At 33.7% G+C, this 23,693-nt stretch overlaps 3 protein-coding genes across 5 annotated transcripts; 1 reads left to right on the top strand and 2 right to left on the bottom strand.

Annotated features, from left to right (window-relative positions):
- Window positions 1-5,814: 5,814 nt before the first annotated feature.
- Window positions 5,815-9,010, bottom strand: Tat (Tyrosine aminotransferase). Its single transcript, XM_090112327.1, has 5 exons — window positions 8,755-9,010; window positions 8,147-8,475; window positions 6,919-7,392; window positions 6,514-6,696; window positions 5,815-6,092 (listed from the first exon to the last, which is right to left on the bottom strand). Exons 1-5 carry the CDS (start codon window positions 8,897-8,899, stop codon window positions 5,892-5,894), a joined length of 1,332 nt encoding a protein of 443 aa, XP_089968453.1. The 5' UTR covers window positions 8,900-9,010; the 3' UTR covers window positions 5,815-5,891.
- Window positions 9,011-15,507: 6,497 nt separating this feature from the next.
- Window positions 15,508-16,303, top strand: EMC4 (ER membrane protein complex subunit 4). The gene is made up of 2 exons (XM_090112291.1): window positions 15,508-15,690; window positions 15,785-16,303. Exons 1-2 carry the CDS (start codon window positions 15,635-15,637, stop codon window positions 16,245-16,247), a joined length of 519 nt encoding a protein of 172 aa, XP_089968417.1. The 5' UTR covers window positions 15,508-15,634; the 3' UTR covers window positions 16,248-16,303.
- LOC149910310 (uncharacterized) lies at window positions 16,258-21,423 on the bottom strand. 3 transcript variants are annotated; one of them, XR_016457725.1, is made up of 4 exons: window positions 21,219-21,423; window positions 17,011-17,064; window positions 16,568-16,635; window positions 16,258-16,448 (listed from the first exon to the last, which is right to left on the bottom strand). XR_016457725.1 is itself a non-coding variant. In XM_090112312.1 (3 exons), exons 1-3 carry the CDS (start codon window positions 21,231-21,233, stop codon window positions 16,353-16,355), a joined length of 165 nt encoding a protein of 54 aa, XP_089968438.1. In that variant the 5' UTR covers window positions 21,234-21,416; the 3' UTR covers window positions 16,258-16,352. The 3 variants fall into 3 exon arrangements, 2 of the variants coding, with proteins under 2 accessions (XP_089968438.1, XP_089968428.1); XM_090112312.1 differs by lacking the exon at window positions 16,568-16,635 and having other exon boundaries at window positions 21,219-21,416; XM_090112302.1 differs by lacking the exons at window positions 16,568-16,635; window positions 21,219-21,423 and adding an exon at window positions 17,184-17,426.
- Between the last annotated feature and the right edge of the window lie 2,270 nt (window positions 21,424-23,693).

Raw genomic sequence — 23,693 nt, 5'->3', positions numbered from 1 at the left:
TACATTAATTTCTGTTGGCAACACTAATCTGCTGTACGTCCGCGCTATTCACTGTCCATCTGCACGACGTTCGCGGTGGTGGGGGTGCTCGCTGGATGAAAAGTTGGTCGTGCACTGTTGGCTGTTGCACATCCAGCAAGATAATAATAATAATTATTGACGTACGTCAACGCTATTCACTGTCGTTTTGCGTCGTGCATCGTGTATGACCTTGGCGGGACGTACGTCAAGATGGACCGTGAATACGACGCTTAAGGCACGTAAAACGTTTGGGTTTCAGTGTCCCGTTGATTTGACAGCGGTAGTTAAACAAAGATTAACTATAGAGAACTTGCATACTTATTAATATTATAATTTATATGATTTATTTATTTATAATTGACTTTATTCTAAAAAGTACGATAATTTCGAACCAAAAACGCGTAATGTACGATAATTTTACGCCCCTGGTACGATAATCAGCTCACTTCAGGTTGCTAACACTGCGGCGCAGGCCACGGAGTCGAGCGGTAGACGCGGCGACTACTCCCGGAGCGAACTTAATTTAAAATAGTTTGTTTTTTTTTTCGCGAAAATGGAGACGGAAGCTTTTATTGCAGAAATTCTAGCTAGACCAGCTATTTGGAAGTCTAGCCACCCGCAACATAATTTTTCATCATGCCTATATTTTTCATATTTTTGGTGGAATTCTCCGTCTATAACACGATTTCTATTTAATTCGTGTACTCCACTATATCTTCCAAACATTAAATCTTGAGCAAAAAAGCGGCAGCTACTCTCCAAACAACGTCGAGCTAACTTTGATAAAGCTATCTCGTCTCCTCGTCTACACTGGTCGCGGCGGCGAACGCAACTGCCCGTGGCATGCTTACCGCGCCGCGCGACTTGCCGCGCCGCCCGTCGCGCCGTCGGTCGCGCCGCCGGTGTCCGTGGCCAAGGTGTCAGTCTTCAGAAGCGCCAGCTGTCAACTGTAACTTGTCAATTGTAAATTGTCATTTGTCATTCGATAACGATAAAGTTGTAAACAAACCGCGACTTAAAGCCAGCGCGCACGAGCAACTTTGTCTCCGCAACTATTTTGTCCCCGCAACTATTTTGTCTCTCCACCCATGGACTAGTATGAAAGTGCGCGCACGTAGCGACGCAACTCCCCATAAAATTGATGGGAGAGACAAAATAGTTGCGGAGACAAAGTTGCTCGTGCGCGCTAGCTCTTACGGATACGGACTTAAGCGTCTTATTTACGGTCCATCTTGACGTACGTCCCGCCAAGGTCATACACGATGCACGACGCAAAACGACAGTGAATAGCGTTGACGTACGTCAATAATTATTATTATTATCTTGCTGGATGTGCACGACCAACTTTTCATCCAGCAAGCACCCCCACCACCGCGAACGTCGTGCAGATGGACAGTGAATAGCGCGGACGTACAGCAGATTAGTGTTGCCAACAGAAATTAATGTAAATACTTGGAAACGTGGCCTATTGATATGATTTTTTTTGTACACAGGAAATCCCAATTATCATTACTTTTGGATCAACCTTGTACACATGGACAGTTTATATTCAGAAGTTATTATTTTAAAAGAACTCCAAGGCGAATTGTTGAATAACACAGATTTTATGCAAAAGTCCACTGCAGAAAAATGGCAATTTATTTAAAAAAAATATCTTGACGAATTTGTTTGTTTAAAAAAAAATGATTAGCTATATACTCTCTGTTCCCGCCACTTTAGCATTTACTGAAAGAGTCTTTTCAGTCATGAATGTGAAGTGGCGGGAAGAGAGAAACCGAGCTTCATTAAAAATTAATTAAAAATGAGCTCTTGAAATATATAAATTTAGATTTGAAATGTTTGGATTCATATAATTCATTTAAAAATAATGAAAAATTCTTAGTTACTGCAAAAAGTACAAAAAAATACATTTTTAAAAATATTTATTTACTCTTTATTTACCTCCTTTAAAATCAGATATACTCTATTTCTTCAAATAAAAGTTGGCAACCCTAGCCATGCTTGATGCGCGCACGATCGTCAGTAGGATACATCCAGCACCGCGGCCTTGAGCCGACGTACGTCGGGGATTGACCGTGAATAAGACGCTTAAGTCCGTATCCGTAAGAGCTAGCGCGCACGAGCAACTTTGTCTCCGCAACTATTTTGTCTCTCCCATCAATTTTATGGGGAGTTGCGTCGCTACGTGCGCGCACTTTCATACTAGTCCATGGGTGGAGAGACAAAATAGTTGCGGGGACAAAATAGTTGCGGAGACAAAGTTGCTCGTGCGCGCTGGCTTTAAGTCGCGGTTTGTTTACAACTTTATCGTTATCGAATGACAAATGACAATTTACAATTGACAAGTTACAGTTGACAGCTGGCGCTTCTGAAGACTGACACCTTGGCCACGGACACCGGCGGCGCGACCGACGGCGCGACGGGCGGCGCGGCAAGTCGCGCGGCGCGGTAAGCATGCCACGGGCAGTTGCGTTCGCCGCCGCGACCAGTGTAGACGAGGAGACGAGATAGCTTTATCAAAGTTAGCTCGACGTTGTTTGGAGAGTAGCTGCCGCTTTTTTGCTCAAGATTTAATGTTTGGAAGATATAGTGGAGTACACGAATTAAATAGAAATCGTGTTATAGACGGAGAATTCCACCAAAAATATGAAAAATATAGGCATGATGAAAAATTATGTTGCGGGTGGCTAGACTTCCAAATAGCTGGTCTAGCTAGAATTTCTGCAATAAAAGCTTCCGTCTCCATTTTCGCGAAAAAAAAAACAAACTATTTTAAATTAAGTTCGCTCCGGGAGTAGTCGCCGCGTCTACCGCTCGACTCCGTGGCCTGCGCCGCAGTGTTAGCAACCTGAAGTGAGCTGATTATCGTACCAGGGGCGTAAAATTATCGTACATTACGCGTTTTTGGTTCGAAATTATCGTACTTTTTAGAATAAAGTCAATTATAAATAAATAAATCATATAAATTATAATATTAATAAGTATGCAAGTTCTCTATAGTTAATCTTTGTTTAACTACCGCTGTCAAATCAACGGGACACTGAAACCCAAACGTTTTACGTGCCTTAAGCGTCGTATTCACGGTCCATCTTGACGTACGTCCCGCCAAGGTCATACACGATGCACGACGCAAAACGACAGTGAATAGCGTTGACGTACGTCAATAATTATTATTATTATCTTGCTGGATGTGCAACAGCCAACAGTGCACGACCAACTTTTCATCCAGCGAGCACCCCCACCACCGCGAACGTCGTGCAGATGGACAGTGAATAGCGCGGACGTACAGCAGATTAGTGTTGCCAACAGAAATTAATGTAAATACTTGGAAACGTGGCCTATTGATATGATTTTTTTGTGATAACTTAGTGAGTACATGAGCAAGCAAGAAACGGTTATTTTATATTTTTATGTACACAGGAAATCCCAATTATCATTACTTTTGGATCAACCTTGTACACATGGACAGTTTATATTCAGAAGTTATTATTTTAAAAGAACTCCAAGGCGAATTGTTGAATAACACAGATTTTATGCAAAAGTCCACTGCAGAAAAATGGCAATTTATTTAAAAAAAATATCTTGACGAATTTGTTTGTTTAAAAAAAATGATTAGCTATATACTCTCTGTTCCCACCACTTCAGCATTTACTGAAAGAGTCTTTTCGGTCATGAATGTGAAGTGGCGGGAAGAGAGAAACCGAGCTTCATTAAAAATTAATCTTAACGCTTAAAGCGTCTTATTCACGGTCCATCCCCGACGTACGTCGGCTCAAGGCCGCGGTGCTGGATGTATCCTACTGACGATCGTGCGCGCATCAAGCATGGCTAGGGTTGCCAACTTTTATTTGAAGAAATAGAGTATATATGATTTTAAAGGAGGTAAATAAAGAGTAAATAAATATTTTTAAAAATGTATTTTTTGTACTTTTTACAGTACCTAAGAATTTTTCATTATTTTTAAATGAATTATATGAATCCAAACATTCCAAATCTAAATTTATATATTTCAAGAGCTCATTTTTAATTAATTTTTAATGAAGCTCGGTTTCTCTCTTCCCGCCACTTCACATTCATGACTGAAAAGACTCTTTCAGTAAATGCTAAAGTGGCGGGAACAGAGAGTATATAGCTAATCATTTTTTTTTAAACAAACAAATTCGTCAAGATATTTTTTTTAAATAAATTGCCATTTTTCTGCAGTGGACTTTTGCATAAAATCTGTGTTATTCAACAATTCGCCTTGGAGTTCTTTTAAAATAATAACTTCTGAATATAAACTGTCCATGTGTACAAGGTTGATCCAAAAGTAATGATAATTGGGATTTCCTGTGTACAAAAAAAATCATATCAATAGGCCACGTTTCCAAGTATTTACATTAATTTCTGTTGGCAACACTAATCTGCTGTACGTCCGCGCTATTCACTGTCCATCTGCACGACGTTCGCGGTGGTGGGGGTGCTTGCTGGATGAAAAGTTGGTCGTGCACATCCAGCAAGATAATAATAATAATTATTGACGTACGTCAACGCTATTCACTGTCGTTTTGCGTCGTGCATCGTGTATGACCTTGGCGGGACGTACGTCAAGATGGACCGTAAATAAGACGCTTTAAAGGTGTGCGCAGTAGGTATTAAACATCCAGATCAAAGAGTATAATGTATAATAGTACTAGCTTTCCGCCCGCGTTTTCAAAGAAAAACCCGTTCCCGTAGGATTTCCGGGATAAGACCTATCCTATGTCCTTTCTCGGGTATCAAAATATCTCTATACCAAATTTCATGCAAATTGGTTCAGTAGTTAGGGCGTGATTGAGTAACAGACAGACAGACAGAGTTACTTTCGCATTAATAATATTAGTATGGATGTAGGGCAATCCAGATTCCAGTTCGCCAGATTCGCGTCGGACGTCGAAACGCTCAAGGACAGACCAAGGACTCGTCCGCGACTTACGTCTTATAGTTTGCACATCTCAATATACAAATATTAGCTAGATAGTTTGTTCGATAGTTTGTTTGCACCTTTATACTGTCTCTTCAATTATTTTATCTCTTACATCACGTCTGGGCTAGTATGAAAGTGCACGCACGTAGCGACGCAACTCCTTCTAAATCAGCTATGAACATTGTATGAAATTTTCCTTGGGTCAGCCGGTCAGCCCACAGCAGTGGTCAGCCTATGGTATTATGTATGAAAATTATAACTTACGGTGTTTACACTTCTAGGTAACATACATATATATATATATACTATGTTTTAGTTTATTTTTGCATACATTAGTAGCGTATCATCCATATAATATGTATGTAATGTGTACAGTATATTTACTCGCTCGGTTTTCAAGCAATTTTTCCCCTATTTTGTTAAGCCACGGTCACCTAATTTAAAAAGAGACAAGATGGAATCAAGAACGCTCTCACTCGGACCATTTTTTTGACCGTGGTGCACACGTACGTGGTGTACCGTAGTCTAGTAGTAGTATAACATTTTTGAGTTTAATAAAAAAAAAGGCCGTGATAAGTTTTGCCCTGTGGTTTTGCCAATAAATTTTAAATGTCAATGCTTCTGTAGTTCATTATTTAAATTATGAACTTTTTTATTAAGTTGATAGGGAACAAAATTAAATACATATCACTTATGAGGCCTTTTAGGTATTCAATTAAAAAGCGTGTGTATTTTTTTTTTTATTTTCACGTAATGCTATTCCTTTTTCAAATAATGATTGTGGTGAACACCATGTGGTGAAATAAATGATTTGAAAAATTAAAGGTAAAATAAGAATAAAAAAAAAATAACAATAAAGATAAAGTTTATTTCCTAAATTACCTTTCAATTATGTCTAAGTAATTAACAGAAACAAGGATTCATCTTATGGATGAACTGATATGTCACTTTCACTCAAAACTTCAATAGTATTTGTTACGGTCACATCGTCGTTCTCAATTTCTTTCCTCTTCTCTCCATAATCCACATGCTCTTTGCAGAATAAAGTTATCCTTTGGCAAGCTTCTCGTAAATATTCTTCAGGTACTGTTAGTACAATTCTCATATAATTAGGGTATTCAAAACACTGAAAATAATAATATATTAAGTATCAATAAATGTATTTAGGAGTGAGGTAGAGTCGGTAATAATTTTGGAGGATTGGAAACTGAAAGCATTTAATGGAAAAAAATTCGTCGATGATATTACATATAATGACATTCTGTAAACACACACACACAACCCAGATCTTAACCTGTGAGTCAGAATAAGTGGATAGCTCGATAAGAGAGGATGCTTGTATTATTTCAATGGGATCAAAATTTTTGATGACGATGATAGTAGTACCTTAAAGAAAAGTAGGATATTTCCCAATATATAATTTACAGCCTACTAAATTCCGCTTAATTTTGATAAGAAGAAATGTGATTAATGTTGATGACATCTCATATCCTGGGTAACATACGGGATGAACTTTAGTAGTTAAGAGCTGGGTACTTAGTACTTACCTTTCCTGGTAAACAAAAGACAGATTGTTCCTTAACAAGACGCTCTACAAATTGAATTTCATTTTTGATAGTAGGGAAAAGTGACATTTTAATACCAATCATCATGTACATGGCACCTTGAGGCATAATTGGTCGCAAACCAGGAGCTCTGCGTAATACTTCATATGCCGACTTTGCTTGATTCTGGAAGAAATTTAGAATATTATGTTTAACATAATTTTATATTTTCTTAAAAGCAATTAAAATTACAGTCAGCAGTTACTTTGTCACACTAATTATCTTAGTCCTTAGACATTAAGTTCCGTAACGTAAATTATAAGGCAAACAAAAAATTGAATGAAAATAGTGAAAATACTTATATAGGCAGTTATTTACTAATAAAATATTAATAGTCGAATATTTTACCTCAATAAATAAGATAACGTCATCAAAGAAACTCTGTGGTGTGTATTTAAGAATAGACGGAAGTGCTAACTGTACTAGGACACTTGGTCCCAGGATTCTTGTTGCTAAATTATTTAGTCCATTGCGAATTTCTTTCCCGAATATATTGTGACGATCATGGATTATTACCCATCCCATTCTCCACCCAGGAACTAAGAATCTTTTAGTAAGCCCACTACAAGTGAGTATTGGTACGTCTTTGGATAACGATGATATGGCATGGAACTTGTGACCGGAAAAAGCAAAATGTTCATAAATTTCATCAGCTATAATCGGCACGTGGTTTCTAGAGGCAACATCTAAGATTTCGCTCAAATGATCCTTGTCGTAAACAGAGCCACAAGGATTGGATGGATTTATTACAACAATTGCAGCTGTATCTTCATCAATTTGACTTTCTAAGTCATCTATATCTACTTTCCATTGTTCGTCTGGCTGAAATGAAATGAATAGTAAGAGCGAAATATTTTAATCATAAACAATATTTATAAGGATATCTCAAAGAATAAGACGTAAATAGTGGGTATGCAAATCGAGAACCACAATAAACTGGAAACTTGTTATGCTTCTAGAAACTTGTTGTTAAGTTATAAAATACAAGCGATACGTTGGAAAATTTATTTTTTATACAGTTTTTGATTAGTATGTGTGCCATTTTTTAAATCTTGTTTCGTTGTCGGTAGACATCAAATTGTAATATGGCATTATTAATTATTCAAGGCCAATATTTTTTGTCTATTTATTTGTCTAAAAAGCCCATTTATTTGTCTAAAAAGTTTAGTACATATTTGTTCCTAACATTTAGGTACTCTCTTGCCTAAAAAGAGTTAGAATATCTAAATGAATGATTTTAGTTTAATCAGAATAAACCCAAACTTTAAATATTTAATAAGTTTGTATTATACTTAGTTACCTAAAAATATTCAATATAGGTCGGTAAGTTCTGTTATTACAGGTAGTATAGGTACTCGTATATATACACATTACGTGGATAAGAAAATGAATTAATGAACTCGATAAAAATTCCATTAGTATAGTTTTTACATTGACATCCGCATTGATACCGAAAATTAGGGTTTGGGGGTAGGTATAGATCATATTATGCTCCGAAAACCGGGCATTTTTACTTTATTTATGTAAATTACTAAAAGAATATCATTTAAAAGTCGAAGTAAAAAAATTGACTTACCAATAAACTATAATATTTTACGGTTATCCCCAGTCCTTCAGCTAGGGTCTGATAGATCATGAAACCAGGTCGTGGTACAAGTATGTTCTGTCCGGAATCCGCCAAAGCGGTGATAGCAAGCTCAATCGCGTGCGAAGCTCCACTAGATAGAATAACATCGTTAGCGGTCACATTCCCTTGATGAGCACTGTATTCAGCGACTGCTTCTCTTGCCTCTAAATGACCCTTAGCAGGAGCATAGCCTCGGCTTTTCGCCGATTCAACACTTGCTTTAATAGCTTCCAATACTTGTTCAGGAGGATTTAGGTTTCCAAAAGTTGTTGGATCACCTGTTGTTATTAGAGTGAAATATTTGATTTTAGTTTGATGTTATTTTTTATAAATTGTTATTAAAAAAATAACAATAAAATACCTAATAAATAGAAATAATTTTTACGATTAATGAATTATCTACAGCCTTTGTAGTTTTTAATGTTGTTTTATTTAAAAAAAACATTATCAACTCATTTCAAAGCACTTTTTTGTTATAATATAATTGATAGTCTCTAAAAATAATTATAAGCACTTTGAACAATTTGCGTCATAAATTCGTATTGCGTATATCATACCAATCGAAAGGGCGATCAATTCCTTTTGGGGGTTCGGTTCAACTTGTAGGTTTTCAACGACGTTCCGTATGGTGTTAGTGGTATTACGAGCTAATGTGGAAGCGCGCACGTCCCACTCCTGCCTTCCTCGAGTCCTTCGCGACATGGGCACCAAACTTGAGGTGAATTAAAAACTGCGGCAACACTTGAATTAAGAATAGAGCTCGCCTTTCGATACACCTTACTTTTGTATGAAAACGTTTGACGATCACCAGTTCCCGAGTCGTGGAACTGGTTTGATTATGTATATGAGATGACGACAGAGCGAGTTATTTAAAATATTCCACCCTTGGTCACAAGATACATAAGTAATTTAATCTTCGTTTATAGTAAAAATCTAACCATCGAAAGTTCTGGTAAAAGAAAGTTTTTCTGGCATAATCAACAGGGAATCAGGATGAACGAAGATACAGAAGAATATTTTTCATATTGTATTATGTTGGTACAAAGTACATATATACATTCACTCATCACTGTACATTCATACTATTTCATTTAGTGCGGCTAAATTTTAGTAGCGGTAATCTCTCATTTCACATCTCTACTTTGACGGAAAACATTTTGATCCTAAATTAAATAGCATTTTAATATTAAACTAAAGCTACCAACAAAATGTTAGGTCTTCTCCTACTAAGTGGATTCCCTAGTAACTAGTTACATTATAAACACGGATATTGGGATGGATCTTTATTACTCCTATCACGCAAATATTCGAACACGATCCCATAGTGTTATGACATAGATATACGACGCGGACGGGCCAATAGTAATTATAATGTAAGTAAACAAAAAAGGTACATATATTGAGAGGATGCAGGCGGTATTCTAAATATTTATTTCGTTGAAGGCGATATATTTGGCTAGATGCATACAGGGCAATCGTTCATTTACCTACAGCGAGTACTAAGCTTACTATATACCTACCTACAATAATAAAATAATCGTAAATATTTTTGTTTTGCTCCTTTGAGTGACGCATTGGATATTGCACGAAGGATTTTGCATAAATGTCGAATGAATGAATGTTTACAAACAAACTTATTTGCGTGTTTACGGCGTGTTCAATCGTGCTTTAACCTAGTGTGCCTTAACTTAGTATAACAAAATAGCCGTTATTTAATTTGAAAAAGTACCGTATGGGAAAGTCCCTAACTTTTTTTTAAGCTATAGCTTCTATCGCAGGCCTTGAGCGCGGGGACCGAATCCAGAAATTCCGTAACGAAAAAACCTCACGCTCCCCACTCCAACGGGCCCGGAGGTGTGGCTTGAAGGCACAGCATGCAATAGCTTTACCGCGGCAGTCCCCGAGTGCCACACATCTTTTTTGTATTTGTTTTAAGTACTTATTGAAATAATACCTACGTTAATTAGAAATTATTCTTCGAATATTCTATATTCGAATCTTCTTAAAACTTTAAGATACTTACACAATTATTATAACCGTCTCCGAATCGAAACCGAACAGCGATACTGATAGGTGTGATCACCTTTGTAATGGTATTTATACATGCTCAATGATAAATTATGATTAAAGTTGTATTACTTTTATCTACTTCATATATTTATGAAAACGTTTTGTAAATTGGATCGGCTCACAATTAAAAAAATTCAAATAAGTAGGTCCTATTTAGGTAATTTATAATAGTTACAGACTAATAAAAATAAACATGAAAATTTAATTATTTTGTTTTGCAGACGACAATGTACGTACTTACCTACCTTTTTTCTGAATGCCCGAATATCTTGGAAGAAATTCTACAGGAATTAGGTATGTGCCAAAAGAACGAAGGCGCGCTCTCTAAATTAGACTATACAAAGGCATAGAATATTTAGGTAAGTATAATATACCTACACTATAACTACTACGAAAATTGATAACCAGGTAATAGAAAATGTTAATGAGTTTATTAATCTAGGGCAATGAGTATTTCTTACATTAAACATGCAGAAGGATATGAAATTTATGATGAAAAGTGGAATAATGAAAATTAAGAAAATGGCTGAAGTAAAATTATGAAAGCAGTCAAGAAGAGGAAGCAATGAAAATGAATAAGAGACTACGAGGAAAGTTTTAGAGGAGGCATTTTTAAGTAAAGCTGCTATGAGGGACTAACCGGTTGCCGGGAACATACAATAGAATAATTTAATTAATTACTAATCGCTATTTTTACTGTAAACATGCTAAAAAATTATATTAATTATTAGTGATATAGGTAAAAAAAAAGAACTTCATATTATATTTATTTTAAATATGAATCAATCAATTATAATTATTTCGGCTTAAGCTGGCCATACACGCTAGGGTGTACCGGACAGGTTTGCCTTTGCAGTTACGCCTGTCAGGTAAAGTTGAGTTGAGAAGAGGACATACACGCACTACGCAGCAGTAAACCTGCACAAACTTTCATTTGAAACCTCAGCCGCGGCGCTTGATATCGACGCAGTAGCGTTAATTATTGGTTTATTATTTATTTTATTGAAGAAAAAGAGATATAAACGAAGATACCGTGAACGATGGTGCAAACCATAGTTATTGCTAAGAAAAGAGGACTCTCATGTAACTTGTTGAAAGAATTGAGATTTGAGCCAAATGATTTTTGCAACTACCTACGAATGGATGAAAAGACGTATCTCAAACTATTAGGCGCGGGACAGACACAAGCGGCGCGGCGCGCATCGGGCGCACTGCCGGCGTGCATCGGGTGCGCTATTGGCTATTTCCAAAGTTCTTTCATACAAAATGTAGAAGAAGGACGTGGTGCAAAACAGGTTGAAGAGGTGCGCTTATTCAAGGCGCGGGTCAAACACAAGCGCGCCCGCGCCGCTTGTGTTTGACCCGCGCCTTAGCAGCTGTGACTCCTTTACACATATGCTCGTGTTTCCCTGCTAGCACTCACTGGAAAACTGACGTCTATGTCGAACTGCCCCATACACGCTCAGGTTTGCCTGCACAGTAAAACTGCACAGGTAAACCCACTATATATTATATACCCACATGCACTGCATTACAATTCGGGCATTTATAAAGCTATCTACACAAATGCAATATTAATTTTGAAATGAACATGTTAAAGAAAAAAAAAGTTAATTGATTTTTTTCTTATTGTTTATAAAAAGATAGGTAACTTACTTTTTGGTAATTGTCGTTTATATTCAAATTTAAATCGTTAATTAAGATAAGTCTGGTATAGGTAGTTATTAAGACTTTAATTTCTTTACAATTAATCCATACAATTAATAAAAAAAAACCTCTTTATTTTAATAAGTATTTGATTATTAATGAATTAAGGTGTTCCAATTAATGTACATATAATATGTATTTTTTGGAAACCTACAATCAGTACGACACAAAAGGTTTTATAATAATATCTATTGTTTGGTGCAATGACCACCGAACAGCCTAGTCAGCAATACTAGGTATCGCGGGCGGCGTTTAACATAAATTAATGCAGTCCACGATATAACATATTACCGTCGCGACGCGTAACATTAACATTAAACATTTAATATAACAGAACATAAAAATTTAACAGAATAATTAACATATAATATAACAATTATTAACAATAGCATTAACAAGTATAACAGTGTTTTGTAACAAACAAGTAGAACAGTGATTTTATTAATAAATTAATTAGTGTCAATTTTAGTTTAATTTTATAACAAATCCCTCCAAAACTAGCCACGCAGCCCACCACTGGGTCTATCGCCCTACATTTTGGTCCTTCGAGCCGGATTTGAACCAGCGACCTATGGATCTTTTTAAATTTTTAACCGACTTCAAAAAAAGGAGGTGGTTATCAATTCAGCCGGTATATTTTTTTTAATGTACATGTACACCGATTAGTCCGAGGTTTCTGAACCGATTTAAGTAATTCTTTTTTTGTTTGATGAGGAATCGAATTGGTCCCATAAAAATTTTATTCGGATAGGCCCGCTTGTTTTTATTTTATAATGTAGCAAGTAGAGTCTGTCAAGCGAGTCGAGTCCACAACCCTTTTACTGATTTCTTATAATGGCAATACTATGATCTGTCAAACAGATTGTCACAAATTCAGTTATTACCTCGTAATAATCCGGTTTTTGTTGAGTTTTTTAATGTTATAATGCCGAAACCTATTAAAAGTAGTGTCAGGAGCTTGTTGTTTACAATGATTAATAATCATGTACAGAGTGAATCTGACGACGTATTATCGCAAAAACGACGACTTTTGGATGAAATCGTTTCAACATCAGGTAGGTTGGCAACAACGTGTTGATACTTTTAGCACAATTGACAACATTTCATTTTTTATAAGGCCATGAAAGAAAAAAACCGTTTCTTTATTTTGCTCTTGCGATTACAGAAAAAAAATTATTTCATTTTTTAATCGCATATTTTAAGAGAAATTAAATAAAAACGATAAATGTGATGATGACGTCATACATACGGAGGAATAAAAATGCGCATTAGCCTAATTTAAAAAAAGTTAAAAAAAAAAACTATCACTGACATTTACAGGGTATGGCATGTGTCAAATTTCATATAATGTCATTTTTGTGAATTATTCATGTAAACAAACTTTTAAATCGTGTTATTGTGTTTTGGTTTTCTAATTTAATCTCATTAGCGTGATATTTATTTGATTGGAGTTGGACTAATTCATTTATATTATACAAATAGTGCCTACAGTGTTCATAATTTTCTTGAAATAAAAGACTTTGTTTACTTACTAAAAGTTGTATTTATTTAACACTTTCCAACGTTTTTGGGATAGTATATTTGTTTCCCAGAAATTTTCAGCACCCCTTAACAAATCCTGCATAAAGTCATCATCATCAGTACTTGTGAATAAGTTTCTTTTGTTTAAAATTTGGATCAGCAAATAACAAATAACAATATTTACAAAGCTTGACGAATCAAAGTGACAAATGTGCCAAAATGTAAACTGTCAAGATTTTTTTTTAATTTAAACTAGGTATGTGGCAAAGGAAAAAATGTATTCCTCCGTATGTATGACGTCATTTGGCGCTTACGACATTTTAGAATGAGATGATTTTAAAACCCAAAAAGATGAATGAAAACTTCCATATTTAGAAAAAGCAAAAAATACGTGTATAATAATTTTTGATCTAGTTTTCATTAAAATAAAAAAATAAGTAGCTTAAAATTTTGAAATGTTGTCAATTGTCTAACTTATTTTATTTTACTGTGATGTGATCACGATTTCCGTTTTGGTTTAGATCCAGACGTCGTGTTCATGACCTTGAAACTTACTGGGGCATCTTTAAGTGAAAACTACTATAAAAATTGTTGTTTTTTTTCAGCCACCTTGGATGATGAATTAATAAAAAGCACAATTCATAATATGTAATTAAGTTAAGCAAGTCATAGCCATAGAAGACAATAAAAAAATGAAATCTGAAACAGACTATCTGACAAAAATTGCTGCTATGACAGGTTACTTTCATCATTTCTGTGCGTAATGATGATACTGACAGTGATTTTTCATATGAAGGCATTGAATTTCTTGATTCTGATTTTAGTTCTGATTGTGACAAATAAATACTTACATTGAAATGCTTTTTTTTATTTATTTCAAATATGTTTTTTTTTTATCAAAAATTCAAGTATCAATAAGTTTTCAGCGTGCTATATCAGTGTTGACACCTAAAAGATTTTTGAATTTGCCGCCTTTTTCATGGGACTAGACTCGCTTGACAGACTCTAACTTTGATTCACTTCCCGGTAACCGATTGAGCTGAAATCAAGTTTGGGCTCGTTTGATTCGTGTTGAAAAATACACTAAAAAGTATTAAATAAAAATAACTACAAGCACTAAGCACTTAGTATTAAGCCTGAGCACCGACATCAAACCTTTTTAATAAATAGAACATCTTATTAATATTAAGTATATAGTAATTAATAATTATTAATTTTTTTTTTATTTTTTACTTTTCCGATTTTGAAGTCGGTTGTTTTTAACGTAGTTATTTTTATTATTTATATATCATGAATTAAATTGTTTATAAATAATTACTTAGTTGGGTAATTTAAATTTTATAAAGGATATAAAAAATCGATCGTAGGTAGGATTAGGATCTGAACCTGCGTCTTTCTTTTATTTCAATTGTATAAATAAATATTCATACAGTTAGTAAAATAAATAAGTATAAATAAATAAGTAATAAAATCGTTTGTTGCTTCATAAATTTCATTTCATTGAATTACACAGGATTTTAGGAGTTTCATTGGATTATCATTACAGTTCGTTATAGGTAAGAAAGTGAAAGGGTGCGTCTCAGCTGTGGTCTCAGCTTTTGCTGTTCATTACAGCGCTGTTTTTAAGACACCCCTATTATTATATTTATAGATAGGATTAACAATATAGTAAGATACAACATCATATTATTATAATTACATAATCTAAACAGAAATGCTCTTCTACGAAGAACAATAGATAGAAATAAAGGTAAGTAAATACAATGAAAAAATAAAATCTATCGACCCTGGTGTTTTTTCATGTATGTATTTATGTATATAAGCGTGTCTGTGTATGTATGTATATACACAATATTAATATGCATAATGTATCTTTAAACTAGAAAATATGATAGGGCCGGTTTCAAATGTGCAAAAATATAATATTATTTAGTCTGTGCCCTAACTTGTATTTTTGTGACACTGACATCACAATATATTTATACTGTGCTGACAGGTGCTGACATCCTAAGCAGATGACACTTGTGACTTGACGTTTCGAACAAAATATAATTTTGTGTATTTGCTGTATTTAAATTAAATTCTTCCTGTAATCTAACGTAAAGAAGCTATTTCCTACTAAAAATCATTAATACAAAAATGTCGTTAACGAAATCAAACAAAAAGTTCAAATGGGCCTTAGATTTTAACCAAAAGTAAGTACTTATCAATTAAAGGAAATTCGCATAACTTACTAACATTTCACTATATGTAATTATGAATTATGACAATGAACCAATTTTTTTATAGGCCTCGATCCCAGACAACAGAATTACCGTTTCCCCCAGGATATAGTCAATCGACAAGCGCAAACTATGCAGAATCGTCAAAAGATTCAGATTCAAACCTTCTCCTTATAAAGAAGCTTTGGGATGTCGCTTTGGGGCCTCTCAAACAAGTGCCTATGAACTTATTTATTATGTATATGGCTGGAAATTCAATTTCGATTTTCCCAATCATGATGGTGGGTATGCTTATTGTTCGTCCCATCAAGGCACTGTTCTCGACTCAAAGTACATTCAAAATGGTAGAAGGCACTCAAGCGGCTGGACAAAAATTGGTGTACATCTTTGGAAACATTGTTAATATATTTTTAGCTCTTTATAAGTTCCAAAGTATGGGATTACTTCCTACACATTCTAGTGACTGGTTGGCATTTGAAGAACCATTAACGAGAGTAGAACACATAGGAGGTGGTTTATCAATGTTATAAATGAAATGCATTGTAAATTGCTTTGTATTTATTGGAAAATAAAATCGTACTACATAGTTCCGTTATTTACAATGATAATTGAGGCCTAAGGTAATCCCTTCAACATTATTCTTCTTTTTTGCCACTTACGTCAGCCATTTTCTCTTTGATAAATGCCTGAACTTTTTCAAATAGAACCTGTGGAGACTCTACCTTGTCTATCTAAAATGCAAAACAATAATTCAAATTAAACAAACAATAAAGTATAAATGACTATGAATATTGTGCCTGGTTCATGTACATGAAAATGTAAAAACCAAAAAAAAAAATTAAAAACAAACCATTTCTTTTTATCCAGAACTCTTTCACATTCCTCTGCTGTTTTCTTACAAAATATAGCAAGAATAGCCTGCATATAATAGAAATAAAACATTAAGAATAAAAACTGAGGTGATTAACAAAAGAGGCCATACCTTCTCTGATAGAGAATTGAACCAGGAACAATATTCACTAATCATACATGATAGAAATATAAAATTAAATCTGGTGCTATATCCTTTATCTGCAATAAGTGCTAGATTATTAAAATTATTGTGCTAGAACATGGCCTCCTTTGCCTTTAAAACTAAATACTATTTTCATTTTGAAAAAAAATATTCTCAGTATAAATCTGATACTATAGGATAATTATTAAACCCTAATACTATTCTGTACTATGTAATATGTATGATATTGTTTTGTGTATCTATGTTAGTAGCTTAGTTATAATCCTTAGATTATTTACCTGGTATGTTTGTGCTATATATACACCTGTATATACCCCAGATCCAAATATAATCTGAAAAAGGTATAGGTTTTCTTTTAATCCTCAATATGCAAAAATTCTATTAAATATTTAAAATACACACAATATGGTTGAAATTATATTTTCATGAATTTCTATATTCTTTTACTCACACTAGTTTTAAAAAGTGATGTACAAACACCCATTATTAAGAATTCATGTAGATGTTTATTTTATTCTCAACTTTATTTACATTTTTAATTTTTTTACATAACTAACTAACAATTTTGAATATTTTTGATTGATGTATTTCTCAGTGACACCTTTGCTTTGACACATAAAACTAGTTCTATATTTGAATAATAATAATAATTTGCCATACCAGAAAATACAGCATTAAAAAATGTGTAGTATAGTCTACAAAATATTTTTTATATATTATTATTTATACCTTACTTAGTAGAAATAAGTAGTCTCAACCATAGAAATCTAAATAACAAGACACTAGAAGTCGTAAGCGTGCGTGACCTTGTCGCCACTTAGGTGATTTGCACATCACCAGTGCATTCGTCACTGTTCAGTTGCTCTGGAGACGTATGAGTGTATACATGGTGTGTTTCAGCAATTCCCATTGCGGAAATTCTTCCACAAGTTGTAATTATACTTATAAAGGAATAATATTTCATCGGAAATTCGGAAAATATTTTTTTTTAGAAATAATGCCGTTTTTCCTTAAAATTATAGAATATTTACAAGTATTACGAGTGTCACCATAGTAACCGAAATAACAATGAATGACACAGTCGACCATTCTTATTATCACGTTTGTTCGTATTGGAGCAAAAAGTCTCATATACTTATAGACTGGGGTAGAAGCCTTTAAAAATAATGAAAAGATAAAAAAAATCGCAGTCGGATGAAACCCATTAGAAAAGGAGGGGAATACGATGAAAATAAAAGGAAAAATAAATTACGGTCAATCCGAGTTCGGGAAGTGGGAGGGGGGAGCTTTTAAGAGAAAAAAATGGTTTCTCCTGATTTCCGACAAAACTACAAGTCCTATAGAAAAAAGTTTAATGGCAAAGTTGTAGGTAATTAAAAGTTCTACAACTTTTGTATTCACAATTTTTTCACATAACCTCAAAATTTAGGTGAAAAATACAAAAAACCAAGTTTTTGGTCTTTTATTTTTATCTGCTTCAAAATTTATTTTTTTTCTACGAAATTTGGTGGAAACTTACTTTATTATGTCCCAAATACACTGTAATTTATTTGATTGAAAATATTTATTTTTTCGCCTTATTTTGAATTAATACCAAAAAAACAACCTAATTTTCAATCGAAAAGTCACCCGTCAAAATATCAGCTTTTTTCAAAAACTTGGGGTGTCTTTTATTAATTGAAATCTCTACTTTCATATGGTGTAAAAAAAAATAAACACTACTATAGTAAAAGCATCTACAGACGCTCCGATTTGGTTGGTGCCAACCATCCGACCACGACCAAATCGGAAAGTGTAGAGAGCGGTCGGTCCGACATAATTATTATTAATATTGGTTTGACGTGGTCGGATGCGCCGGCGATACCGACCAAACCAACTTCCTATCCGATCCAACCAAATTGGAACGTCTGGAAGCTTTGTTCCGACCAAATCGGCTCATTCCATAGAGTAATATAGGTAATTGGCTCATTCACATTCGCAACGCCGCCGCTGTAGGACGTCAACATGAACGCCGAGGGAGTTACGGTCATCGAACGTGACATATTAATAAAATTGCTGGAACTATATAAAGACTTTCCCTGTTTGTGGGACTTAAGTAACAAATATTACGCAAATAGAGATGCCAGAAATCAAGCGTATTTTATTTTGTTAGAAGTATTAAAAAAAATTGACAGTGCGGCTACATTAAAAACCTTAAAAAATAAGTTGTAAGAGCCGCATATGACTGTAATTTTCTCTATTTCTATAGTAGAATTTAGCCCATTCTCTTCGTACTATGGTCAACTGACATATTACTCTATGGTCAACTGACAGCTGGAAGGCCAACCGTCGGACAATCTGTAGCAATGTTGGAATGGTTGCCTTGTCGGTTCCGATATGGTTGGCACCAACCAAATCGGAGCGTCTGTAGATACATTTAATGTTCTCAGGAAATGCATACAAACAGTGTGATAATGAGCTTTTACTAAATCAGGCACACTTCTTGAACTCTATATCTTCTCTTGTATCGGCTTTTCGGTAATATTTCAAAAGAAAAATAATTATCTGTTCTAAGTTTAATATTTTACAGCATATTCAAAAGCAAAATGATGTCGATAAAAACATTTCAGGTAGTTCAAGAAGTGTGCCTGATTTAGTAAAAGCTAATTTTCACACTGTCTGTATGCTTTTCCTGAGAACATTTACTATGGTGGTGTTTATTTTTTTTACACCATATGAAAGTAGAGATTTCAATGAATAAAAGGCATCCCAAGTTTTTGAAAAAAGCTGATATTTTGACGGGTGACTTTTCGATTGAAAATTAGGTTGTTTTTTTGGTATTAATTCAAAATAAGGCGAAAAAATAAATATTTTCAATCAAATAAATTACAGTGTATTTGGGACATAATAAAGCAAGTTTCCACCAAATTTCGTAGAAAAAAAAATAAATTTTGAAGTAGATAAAAATAAAAGACCAAAAACTTGGTTTTTTGAATTTTTCACCTAAATTTTGAGGTTATGTGAAAAAGTTGTGAATACAAAAGTTGTAGAACTTTTAATTACCTACAACTTTGCCATTAAACTTTTTTCTGTAGGACTTGTAGTTTTGTCGGAAATCGAGAGAAACCATTTTTTTCTCTTAAAAGCTCCCCCCTCCCTCTTCCCGAACTCGGATTGACCGTAATTTATTTTTCCTTACATTTTTATCATATTCCCTTCCTTTTCTAATGGGTTTCATCCGACTGCGATTTTTTTTTGTTTCAAAAATTATCTACTCCAGTCTATTAGGGATGTTCTTCTAAAATAAACCGTAAATTCGTGCGTTAGGAATGTTAGGATACATATTCAAAAGCTTAATTTAATAGATAAGTTAGTTTTCACTAAAATCAAGCTGTCCAATAAAAGGCATAGTTTACTTGTGTGTACTGTTTAGCTTTCGGTTTGAATGTGTTGATTTTGGCGACAGCGGTTTTCACACGAATTATGACATTCTAGCACTTCTATGTGTCTTGTTATTTAGATTTCTATGGTCTCAACCTACATATACTTTTAGATACTAATTTATTATTTTTTCCCTATGCCTACTCTTTATTATTTGGTACTTTGTCCATGCTTTCAGTCCCAAGCATTTGAGGGTCACCCTACAATCTACATCACATGGCATCACAGAAAATAACAATAGTTTTGGTGATTTAAAATATAGTATAAGGCCTTCTCTAAGGTTAGATTCATATACTTATATCAAAATATATGTACAAAAGTATAAAGGTGGCTGAATGTGATCACACTTGTATTTTTGGAATGGTTTAGATATAATGCATGTTTAATTATTTGTATTGATAATAAATGTACATAGTTGTTAGTAAGACTCTCAACAACCACTCAAAACCATACAATGAACTTTTTTCCTACAATAATTACAAGCTTCATTTAGCAAAAACAATTCCTATAAGAATAACTTTAAAATTTAGAAATCTAAATTTTAAAGTTGGAAATCCACAGTGTTGGGCAATATTTAACTACTTACATGTTTTATCAAAATAAAAACAGAGAGTAAATTTTGTAAAACAAAAACATTTTCAACAAAAATAAAGTTTATTTTTTAATTATAAAGGATTAGAAGAAGTGATTTAAGTATCACTACATAGTATAAAACAAAGTCGCTTTCTCTGTCCTTATGTCCCTTTGTATGCTTAAATCTTTAAAACTACGGAACGGATTATATCCGGTTTTTTTAATAGATAAAGTGATTCAAGAGGAAGGTTTTAGATAAAGCGGGCGAAGCCGCGGGCGGTAAGCTAGTTTATTATATAATAAACATTATGATTTTGTTTTTTCTTCTTTTTAGACATGGATTTAAAGAGATGATGAAAGATTAAATAATTTCACAGATATTAAGTAAACAAAGAAACTCACAGTGATCACAAACAAACAAATCATTAATTTAAAAAAATGTTATTTAAAATGTGGGTTATAGATATCAAATAAATCAGTCTTTACATCTTACCAGTCCTTTAAACATTTTTTTTAATTTTACTCCTTAAACCGTGCGGCTAAATTATAACTTATTACTTAAATCTATATCACGCCTAGATCACCAGCTGCGTTTAATTTGTTTTTGTTACGTCTAAATAGATATTTTTAAGCTAAATCCTTTAGGTATTATTTGAATTATGAAGTCATGAATGAACTATTCATATTTCATATTGACATTGACATCTGACAATTGACATATATCTACTATTTCATCTGTCACAGTGACTTGTACAGAGTACCAATATTTATGTACAATGTGTACATGCGTACACGGTACAATATAAATATTTAGTAATCTCACATGTTATCTGTGGTTTCAAAAGCATGTTAGAATATAATATCAGCATGTTATTTTATGATCAGATCAGGATTAGCCATATTTTCTGGTCCGATTTGGAAATTCTTTCGGTGTTAGAACTTAGCTAGCCCATTTATCGAGGAAGGCTATAATATCATCACGCTAAGACCAACAGGAGCGGAGCCACGCGGGTGAAACCGTTGAACGCAGCTAGTATTATACATATAAATGGTGCAATTATTACGACACTTTCATTTTGGACGTAAACTCGCAATGCCAATAAATAATTGCAGTTTGGTTTTTTAAATCGGAAGGTCTGTTATTAAAATCGTTTGCTTGATTCATAATGTCTTGATCTTAGATTACAAAATAAAAGACAGATGGAGCGTTGCCGAACTAAACCGAATGATTTAATCGTCATTTTCAATAAAGCTATGTGTGCTGTCATTTCGCCGCTGCACTGTACGTACACGGTGCTTCTGTGTGCGTGTAATGTTACCAGATATTGAAAAATTTCCCAAATTTTTCCCCGACTACGGAAAAAAGAGGGTTATGTTTTTCGAGTTTATGTATGTATGTATAATATTTCTTTGACACGCCCTGCAGTATAAACCGTTGGACCGATTTTGAGTTGTGAGGTTTCATTGCAATCATCTGAATTATTATGTTAGTGGCGGTAGTGACGTAGGCTATATACATAAATTAGCAGTCAAGTTTTAATTGCACGCCTCATAAGCGAAGCGTTGAGGTGGGTACTACTGTCACTTCGCGCAAAACATCTGATTTTTCAAACTTAAAATGTCTTTATGTATCATACATTGCACTTGTAAGATAATACATACACACACATATTAAGAAAAAACACTATTTTTAACGTTCATGATATTTTTGATGTCATTTTTGTTATTTAAACTAGTTAAAAAACAGTTTAAAAAAGTTCTGTCTTGGACGTCCGTGTGTCTGTATGTTCGGATCCTTTTTCTTGTTAACACGATAGCGACCGAAATACTTTACTAATCGAGTCTTTTTTTTTCTCTTACGCTTGAGTATGCGCAGGAATAGAACCCTTTCATTTTTCAGGGTCTGATTCGATGTGGTTTAATTGTTATTAAATAAACAAAAATAATAATTAATAAATATTTATTAAAAAAAATTATGAGGCGTGCACTTTTGGATTTTCCAAATTATTTTTATTTTAATATTATTTCGGGTTTGTTGATATATTGCACGCCTCATAAGCGAAGCGTTGAGGTGGGTACTACTGTCACTTCGCGCAAAACATCTGATTTTTCAAACTTCTTTATGTATCATACATTGCACTTGTAAGATAATACATACACACACATATTAAGAAAAAACACTATTTTTAACGTTCATGATATTTTTGATGTCATTTTTGTTATTTAAACTAGTTAAAAAACAGTTTAAAAAAGTTCTGTCTTGGACGTCCGTGTGTCTGTATGTGCGGATCCTTTTTCTTGTTAACACGATAGCGACCGAAATACTTTACTAATCGAGTCTTTTTTTTTCTCTTACGCTTGAGTATGCTCAGGAATAGAACCCTTTCATTTTTCAGGGTCTGATTCGATGTGGTTTAATTGTTATTAAATAAACAAAAATAATAATTAATAAATATTTATTAAAAAAAAATTATGAGGCGTGCACTTTTGGATTTTCCAAATTATTTTTTTTTTATAATATTGTAAAAAATCTTTTATTATATAAAGTACCTGCCTACTAAAGTTATATATGGACAAAATAATTGTATTAAATATTTAATTAAATAAATTACATAAAAAATTTGTGCGTGTACTAGTGTACACACGTAAGAAGTGAAACTTCTTTATGACCTTATTTTTCAAAAAATCATTTGTAACTTTACAGAAATACTACGTCGAATCACGCGTGGTAGGGACAAGAAAAAGATGGCACGTAACGAAACGAAAAAATGTTACACTAAATTTTTTTCCAACCCCGTTATAGAAGTTTCACTTAAAAAAATTTCAATATTAACTATAATAATTATATTATTTTTCAAAATATATTCAGAATGCAAATAGCGGTAGTTTTTAGTCGAGAATACGGGACATTTTATTTTCATCATAATATCCATCATGGAGTTCACATAAATTAAATCGCCAGCGAAAA

The sequence above is a fragment of the Colias eurytheme genome, chromosome 2 (genome assembly GCF_061535395.1).
Source record: "Colias eurytheme isolate Ceu_HAF_F1 chromosome 2, ilColEury1 Martin Lab GWU primary, whole genome shotgun sequence".
Lineage (NCBI taxonomy): Eukaryota > Metazoa > Arthropoda > Insecta > Lepidoptera > Pieridae > Colias > Colias eurytheme.
This window is presented reverse-complemented; position numbering and strand designations above follow the sequence as displayed.

Bases quoted from the DNA above. Each gene is read 5' to 3' on its own strand.
- LOC149910310 (XM_090112302.1), bottom strand. From the start codon at position 17,216: ATGGGTGTTTGTACATCACTTTTTAAAACTAGT. The intron at 17,065-17,183 runs GTGAGTAAAAGA...TACCTTTTTCAG, and splicing joins CATCACTTTTTAAAACTAGT to ATTATATTTGGATCTGGGGT. The intron at 16,449-17,010 runs GTAAATAATCTA...TTTGCATTTTAG, and splicing joins ATATAGCACAAACATACCAG to ATAGACAAGGTAGAGTCTCC.
- EMC4 (XM_090112291.1), top strand. From the start codon at position 15,635: ATGTCGTTAACGAAATCAAACAAAAAGTTCAAATGGGCCTTAGATTTT. The intron at 15,691-15,784 runs GTAAGTACTTAT...ATTTTTTTATAG, and splicing joins GCCTTAGATTTTAACCAAAA to GCCTCGATCCCAGACAACAG.
- Tat (XM_090112327.1), bottom strand. From the start codon at position 8,899: ATGTCGCGAAGGACTCGAGGAAGGCAGGAGTGGGACGTGCGCGCTTCC. The intron at 6,697-6,918 runs GTAAAATATTCG...AATTTCTTCCAG, and splicing joins ACGTTATCTTATTTATTGAG to AATCAAGCAAAGTCGGCATA. The intron at 6,093-6,513 runs GTAAGTACTAAG...TATTATTTTCAG, and splicing joins TCTTTTGTTTACCAGGAAAG to TGTTTTGAATACCCTAATTA.